This window comes from Penaeus monodon, chromosome 41 (genome assembly GCF_015228065.2).
Source record: "Penaeus monodon isolate SGIC_2016 chromosome 41, NSTDA_Pmon_1, whole genome shotgun sequence".
Taxonomy (NCBI): domain Eukaryota; kingdom Metazoa; phylum Arthropoda; class Malacostraca; order Decapoda; family Penaeidae; genus Penaeus; species Penaeus monodon.
Window position 1 is genome coordinate 13,899,771 of NC_051426.1, and position 8,937 is coordinate 13,908,707.

Sequence of the window (8,937 nt, forward strand, 5' to 3'; positions counted from 1 at the left end):
AGAAAAAATTATTTCTGCCTCCAACAAGGCCAACGGATAATGGACTCAGATTAATTTAATGTACAAGGAACTGAATGACAAAGAAAATACCAATGAAAACAATAAAGAAATCAAAATATTGCAAAAGCTAACTGAAACAAAAGAACTGGAGTTGAGGTGTGGAGGGCAACAACACAGAAAACTGGGCTCAGCCACCTCACAAGGTGACCTTCACCAGACACTAACGACTGTAGAGATTTAGTAACTACATGTTTAAACCCAAAGAAATTAAATAAATTCAAAAATTATTAAAGGTTTAAAATATAATGTCAAAATATAATGTTTACTTGAAAAGTAGAAAAAGATTCTTATGCATAGCCTATAAACATTTAATGGAAAAAGTTCAAGAGATAACAAATAGATGGTCAAGACAGAGAACAATACAAAGCTGTAATCAAGAGGCAGACCAGCTTCTTAGAAGAGCCATGTTGACTTGAACAGAAGATCGCTAAAGATGTGCAAAAAACAACTTAGTTGAATAACTGAATAACTTTGAAGAGATCAAGGATTTTAATATCCAGAAAAATGCATTAAGTACATTTGAAGGAAAATGTAATTTTAAAAGAATTGCTGATAGAAAACAGGATCTAATTCACTTGCAAGGAGGTAAACAATATATCCCCAAGTTCACTCCTTGGTGATTAAGAACTTATGGAGTTATGGATGCATAAATACAAAAAACCCACTGGATCCAGGTGCCTCCCTGCTTGCAAGTGCCCCAAAGTCCTACTTAGGCCTACTTGAATGGCAACTCTCCCAGGTGTGGCTTGTAAGCCCAGCCAACAGAAACACCTATGTGCAGTGTCAAGACTCCTTGCCTCCCCTTTGTAAAGTTATTATTCCTTTTTCTACATAACTGTTTTTTTCTGTCATTTTTCAAGGTCTATATTTTTCATTTAATATGCTATATCAAGATGGTAATAGAATGTTTTCCTTGCATAGACACCATATTGTCTCTCTAGGTAGTCTATGACTCTCCACAATATCAAAAATGATAAGTAAAATTTATTATTCATTTTTAATTCTATTTTCATAATATTTAATTTCCTGCAATATACCCTGCACTGCTGGTCACAGTGCGCAGGAATAGGCTCCTGAGCATGGAAATAGTGTACTTCCTGAAGCCAGTGCTCTTCCAGTCATAGCTTATGGATGATACATTCCAAACTCATTTATCAATGGAATCAATTGCCTTTTCCTAATTGCCCACTGAGTGTTATTGCCCTCTAAGACCTTTGGGCACTGGTAGCGAGTCATTCCCATCACTCCAGCCTTTAGCAGAAATTTTCATAATGGCATATTCCTGTCACCCCAGCCGTCTGTCAAATATTTTCATGAGGTGATGGTGACATCACCCAGACCTAACATGGGGTTTAATACAAAATCATAGTGAACATGGAATGTATCGACATGCCATCACAACAGTAATGGGTTCAGGAAAATACTTAGTCAAACTTTCGTAATTAATGTGCCAAGGCTGCTTCATCATGTGCCAAAACAGAACTCAGTGTACTGAGCAATTTAGATGACTGGTTATATCTGATACCAGATGAACTGCCAATAAGTGGTAGTGAAAGATTGAGGCCTGAATCAAATTCTATCCCTCATCACCTTCAGTTCTAAGCAACTGAAAAAAAAGGCCACTCCCCCAGGACAACTTTAACATAAGCTACAAATGGGCTCTTGCTAGAACTCACACCAAATACCTAAGGGAGAGTAACCAAGTAATACCCTTAATTTAGTCAGAATCAGATTCTCTATTGTATTCATTTAATGACTACCCAACACATCAAACACCTTGCAAAACTTTATACTTTATATTTTAAGTAATAATAATTACATAATTTGTAGGTACAGTTCAAATCAGGGTTGTCAGATTTGGTGTATAATGATGTTTCCATGACATTTTTGGTACCTACATGGCGTGTTCATGCCTCATGGTCACACAGCTAGCTATCTACCCCTTTTCCTATATCTACTTCTATCCATCTCCTGAGTAGCTTCTCTGTAAACAGTATCATTCCACACATCTATGAGTGGCTGAAGCAAAGGCTATACCTTCCTGTTAAATTCCTCCTTAGTCTACACCACTAGACGAAACAAATGCTTCGCACCTGCCAACATGAGCCTAGTCGACCCAAGGTGAATGCCTTCTGGGTGACCTATATCTCCTCCTCGAGCCCTGCGAACTCACTCCCCTTTGCTACAGTCAAATGAATCTGACACTCCAGCGACGGAAGTGAGCATCCACTCTCAAAGGGACACGTCGTCATAGAGAGAGAGAGAGAGACAGCAGTCAGACCAAGCAACACAAGGTCCAGCTCCACCACCTCGTCCTCGACCCCAGAGACACATGGAGGGTCACACATCTACCTTGAGTAATAAACCCAACAAGCTAAGACTCATTTCATGACCTGCCCTAAAATCACTCTCTCTTGTTGATATTCTCCTTCCACCCAATCCTTCCTCTATTCCCAATTTAACAAACCAAAGAATACTACTCCCACCATCCCATCTCCAGCCCCTTTCTTTTGGGACCCTCATTTTCCTTCAGACAATCACCACCTGGCATCCTGACCTACTTGCTGCATTTCTGTTTTCCTTTCAGTAATTTACAAAATACAAATTCATTACAGTATTAATTACAGTGATTTAATATTGCGTTGCCTAATAAAAGTCATTTTAGGAAAGGTTTTTCCATTTTTACTCATTCACTACTTCACCCCAATTTTCAATTGAAAATTTGGGTTAATGGAAGCTAGGGGCCAAGATAGGCAGCAGAATTTCTGTCATTTGGGGATTAAAGTGATTAATGATCATTGCACCCCTCCTCATCCACACACTTTGATATACTCAAAGATTTTTATTTTCTATAGCAACACTCCATTTCCTGTCAGTCTAAGGTCTGATATTCTTTCAATTTTCAGTCAGTCATGGGTCCATTTCCAAATAAAATAAAACACATAAATATTAAAGAATGAACATGAAGGGAAAGAGAATTTGAACAATTACAATAACTAACCTGAATGAGCTTAATGATAGAGTTCTCTATGTGCCATCCTGCACGATTAGTCACTTCCCCGGTAAGCAGGATGTATTCCCCGGGGATGTAGCCAGTCTTCTCGGCCGTCAGGGCTATGTTAACAGGGCCTTGTTCACAGCAGCAACAGCACACACTCTCCTCCTTGACAAACCTTAGTGGCAACTGTTGATGGCAGGCGAAGAATTAGGAGAGAATGATGAGGAAGTGTGAGGAGATATGGATGGATAGATGGATGGATGGATGGATGGATAGAATGATGCGATGGGTGAGGGGAGGATCAGATGGACAAAAGGTGGTGTATGAGGGAGTAGGAGCAGAAAAAAAAAAAAAAAAAAAAAAAAAAAAAAAAAAAATATTTACAAATTTCTATCTACAAAGACATCCTGATAAATGCCTCATCATGAAAGCCTTTAACGCATAAATGACAGGTAGCATTAATAGAGCCGGGGCCTCGCTGCGGGGGATTTATATCGTCAGCCTCGAGCATCCGTCGCGGTACCACTCAGCAAATACCAGCATCCCATGCTCGTTTCTTCGTAATTACTACGAAGATATGTTGTTTTTCAATTTTCATTATTTTTTAAGTCTTACTTGCCAAACTTCCTGATAAGTCATAGACTGAAGGGTATTTTTTGTTGTTATATAGACTTCATTAGTTGATCATTATTCGGGTCTATAGTCGAATAAAATAAGCAGATGCTGTGTGGCATCATGGAGTTGAAATTGCTGGTTTGTTGCATTTTTTTTTGTTTGTTTGCATGGTTAAAATGAGAGAAAGGGTTAGACGACTTAATCACACTTTCACTGGCAAAAAAAATAATCTTTTGCGTGATGGAACGAAAAAAAACTCATGCATGGTCCATGCATACTCTTATGGCATTGGGCTTCCGGGCCCGGCAGATGGTCCCGACATGTCATGGCATGTACGTACATGCCACCCGTCGGCAATGGGTTAATAGCAGACATAGTGAGAACTCTATATATTCACAACAACAATCCCCTGCTTACTGATGCATCCTCGTCTTGTATGAGATCGTATCTGCTATCCACCTTGAAATCCTTCTGCGTGGTCACATTCTCCCCCCAGGGGATCTCCGCCATGGCCTCCACCATGTAGCGGATGTGGCCGTACTCGCTCTCAAAACTGCTGGGTACATTTTGGGGCACCTTAAAACGGAAGGGGAACATGTGTGTGCCCGGCTGGAGGTTTTCGCCCTGGCCTGTTTGGAAAATGGGGGGTCCTTATGTGGTGCATTCTCAGTGCATAGCAAAATGGAATTAGACTCCAGTACTTTCTCATCAGATTTTTTTTTTGTTTTGTATATTATTAGAAGAAATAGTAAGTTAAATGTTCTACATGATATCTAATAATAAACCAATTAAGTTCTACTGTCAGCCTCAGACACAAGACTGAAAAATAATTGCCTAAAACTGCTTATAATTTGGGTGATACATTAATATTATCCTTCATTACCTTCTCAATGCCCACCCCATGTGAAAGTCTAATGTTAATTTAAATAATTGCCCTGACACCCTTTCTGTTTCTATATATATCAAATTGCAATTACAGTATTTATTTTAGTTCTCAGTTTCTCACCACAAGAACAACTCACTTTCTGTTCTCAAATTTGCCTCAACTTAATTATCAATCATTCTTTAATTATCATGCTGTCTGTACATTTTTTCCACATCATTATTATTATTATTATTATTATTATTATTATTATTATCATTATTATTATTATCATCATCACTATTACTATTATCAATATTATTATTATAACTGTTTTTATTATCATTATAAATATTACAGTCATTACAATTATCACTGTTATCATTACTATCATTATTATTACTATAATCTCATCATCAGTATCATCAATGATATCCTTTTCATTATCATCACCATTACCCATTATCCATTATTACCATTATCAATTTTAACTACCTCCTTTTCTGTCCTAAGGGCATACTCTACATGGCACTGCGATCTTCAAAAGGCAAAAGTTATTTCATTGTGCATCCAAAACCTCTGAACACTGTCCTTTTAGAGGCTAATATTATTAGTTTCTGAATCCTTCTTTCATTTATTTGTTAGTAGTATTCACCTTTTCATTACAAAGTGCATTTTGAGTAAGCATAGGAGGAGGAGGAGATAATGACAATAAAGAAATAAAAGAAAAAGAAAAAGAAAACAAAAAGAAAAAAGTGAAAAGAAAGAAAATATAAAAGTAGAATAATATAATCAATAAGGAAAAAAAAGAAGAAGAAAAAAATAACAAATAAAGAAAAAATCTCACTTCACATGCTTTCGTTCACTTACTGCTGCCGCACCATACAGTCACAGTTTCCTGCATGTATGTCTCCTCATTCATGCTGCCCAAGAAGTTCACTTTGCAAAAGCCTCGCGCTTTCACCAAGACGGCTGAAAGACAGGAAAGAAAGTACAGCTGTAACTGAGACTGCGATGTGGAGGGAAATCGAAGCTATGTCTGAGATTCGCACCGACAGACTGGGAGTGAGATTTGGGAAGAGAGGAAAGAAACAGAAAATATAAATGGACTTGGGAGGTAGAAGGGAATTGGCAATTTGTCTGAGATGAGGACTGGGAGGAGAAAGGAAAGGGAGTAGAACTGTAAGTGATGCGATGTGGAGGGAAATCGAACTTATGTCCTTAGCACAAGGATTGGGGTCTGGGATGAGGAGAAAGAAATCAGAATTAAAAATGGACTTGGAAGGAAAACAGAATTTTGTCTGTGAAGAGGAATGGGAGGTTGGGATGGATGAATAAAAGAAAATTTGGATTAGAACAGGGAGATGGGTGAAAGTGAAAGATTAGTCACAGTGAATTAATTCTGACACACACAACAATGAGCACAAAAGAAATTATAAAAGTGTTACAGAAAAATGTCTTCATCAAATAAAAAATACTACTTATTAAAAGTCAGGAACTCAGGAACGTGGCAGATCATTATAGGTTTCTATAAAATCACACCCTTTTTTCAGGCGAGGTCAATTTACCAATTCCTTACTAAAAGCACTCTTCAAATTTTAATCCTAGCTGATACATTCATCCCAAAAATTATTATTATTATTACTTTTTTTTGGGCATGGCAGAAGTAAAAATATTATTAAGTTGACAGTGTTACACATGATTTTTATGATCATTATACAAAGGGGATATTACCATGAAGTTATACAAAATATCATTTATCCCATATTTTTTTCTACTTTTGACATTTTCCCTGCCAAGACTTTCACTCTTTCAAATCACTGTCTACTACTGCTTTTGGCCCACCAGCTATATGCTCAAGCGCAGACAGGAAGTATCTTATATGCAACTGCATGCAACCTTAGGCCTATACATGTGTAAAATCAAGACTGCAACCTAAACAAAACATAACCTGAAGTAATTATTATCCTCATAAATTCCTCAAGACATGTTGAACAGGTATGAGTGATAATGAATAATTATGCAATGTAATTAATGACACAATATGGATTTAACACTGATATCACACATTATCAGATAATAATGTAATGCTGATATGTCAATTACAAGACCTTGCATTCAATTATGTGCATCAGTTCATTTTGTATCAATTACTAACAAAGAAAGACAAAAATAAGCATCTTTAAATAATCATGTACAGGAAGAGGAAGAAGAAGAGGAAGAAGAAGAGGAAGAAGAGGAGGAGGAAGAATAAGAAAAAGATGCAGAATAAGAAGTAGAAGTAGAAGTAGAAGTAGAAGAAGAAGTAGAAGTAGAAGAAGATGAGGAAGAAGAAAATGAAGAAGGAGAGGAAGAAGGAGAGGAAGAAGAAGAAGAAAGACAAAGAAATCATTTAAATATCTACAGTAAACAAACTGCATGAAAGAAATAGACAAAAGAAATGTAACAAAGAAACATATGGATGCTGACACTCAAACTGTTTTCTGAGACAAAGACAAACACGTACAGATCACTCACACAGCAAAAACATTCAAGGAATAAAAACAAACACTCACATATGCTGCTTAAGAAGATGAAAATTATAGCAAATTTGCTTTGGAAACTTATATAAGATACTTAACAGTTTTTAAAAATTGCAAATAAACATAAAATCATTGAAGAAAGTATACAGACTGGACCCCTGCCCAACAACAACAACAACAACAACAACAAATTTTATGAAAATAAGACAAAGAAAATGACAGAGAACATACCAATCTTCATGTTATATCAGAGCCCCTGACCAAATACACCACAATAGACACTTTAAAATCAAATGAAATCAACAAATACACATAATAAATCAAAGTCACCTAAAAAGAAAGAATGAAAGAAAAAAAAAGTCACAAAAGAAATAAAAAAGTCTAATAATAAGGATAAAAGAAGAAGAAGAAGAAGAAGAAGAAGAAGAAGAAGAAGAAGAAGAAGAAGAAGAAGAAGAAGAAGAAGAAGAAGAAGAAGAGACAGACAGACAACTTTCTCACCAACAAATATCACAACAAATGAAACAGTCGATAATCTAAACAAAAAAGGACTGCAGATATACAAACAAGACAGCAAAGAAACATGTATTTGATGAACAATACTATAAATAAAACTCTATTAGAAGGATAATTATAACAAAGGCTTAACTAAGTACAAATAACTGTTATTTCTCATCTGCGACAGAAATACATATTTCCGTCTTGTATTTCTTCACTCTGTTGTTTGAATGTATTATTTGCCTGAAAAAAGATGGCTGGTACATACCTCTAATAGGCATAAAGAAACATAGCTACCCAATAAGGGACATGAAATGGCATTCTGAATAAAGAAAGATCCCTCCACAATAAAAAAAAAAAAAGAAAACTATAAAGAAAAGGAAAAGTAAATAAATAAAATGGAAAAAATGAAGCCAAGACAGAGTGTTTCCTTCCATTATACAGATTTATAAATACAAATAGCTAAGGCCAAGTATAACAAAGACACAAGACTCCAAATATATATAACAAAAAACACAACACTTTCCTTCCCTGGAAGCCTTATAACAAATAAAATGGACAAACATAACAAAGGCATGACACCTTCTTTTTGTGACATCATGATCAACAATCCAAGAAAAAGAAAGAAAGAAAGAAAGAGAGAGAGAGAGAGAGAGAGAGAGAGAGAGAGAGAGAGAGGAGGAGACGAGGAGAGGAGAGAGAGAAGGGAGAGAGAGAGAGGAACGAGGAGAGAGAGAGAGAGAGGAGAGAGAAGAAAGGAGCGACGAGAAGAGAGAGAGAGACCGAGGGAAGAGAGAGAGAGAGAGAGAGAGGATATGAACAACAAAGACACTACATTCCACAAACACACTGAAGAACAAATGGAAATAGAAATTACAACAGATGACCTCACAGAACAAAGACATTACCCTATTTCTACTGCTGAATCTGTAAGGCCTTACCCTCCAGAGACACGAAAGTCCCAAAACCAGACTTTTTCTGTACAGATTTTTTATATATTCACACATACCTAAATTTTAGGTATCATGTGAGCAAAAAAAATCAAACCAAAACTTTCCTGCCTTCTATTTATTCCCTAGACAAGGGAGCCAAAGGACCCCAGTACCTCCCCTTCATTAGCATTTGTGACAAATTATAGAAAACAGACTTATAGAAAGTGTGACATTAAGAACTTTGGCTGTTAAGGGGTTGTGGAGTGATACAGTTATTTTTGTCATTACCCTATAAATATGAGGCTGAAGCAGCATTACCTGTATTGTTTACTACTATTTCTTATGCTTCTTATGCTCTATAAGACGCTGGTGACCATTTCCCTCTATCACTTTGTGTCACCCTTGGTAACGTTGACCACAAAAAAGAAACTAATAACATATAAAAAGGCT

The 8,937-nt window shown here is 36.4% G+C and overlaps 1 protein-coding gene across 1 annotated transcript in view; it reads right to left on the reverse strand.

Moving 5' to 3' along the window:
• The window catches only part of LOC119598578 (arrestin domain-containing protein 3-like), a gene marked incomplete at its 5' end in the record, with an annotated part of 10,388 nt that extends 4,881 nt beyond the window's left edge, over positions 1 to 5,507 (reverse strand). The window contains 3 exon segments of the mRNA XM_037948226.1: positions 3,062 to 3,244; positions 4,091 to 4,302; positions 5,406 to 5,507. Of these exon segments, the coding sequence (XP_037804154.1) occupies positions 3,062 to 3,244; positions 4,091 to 4,302; positions 5,406 to 5,507 (497 nt within the window).
• Positions 5,508 to 8,937: the final 3,430 nt, after the last annotated feature.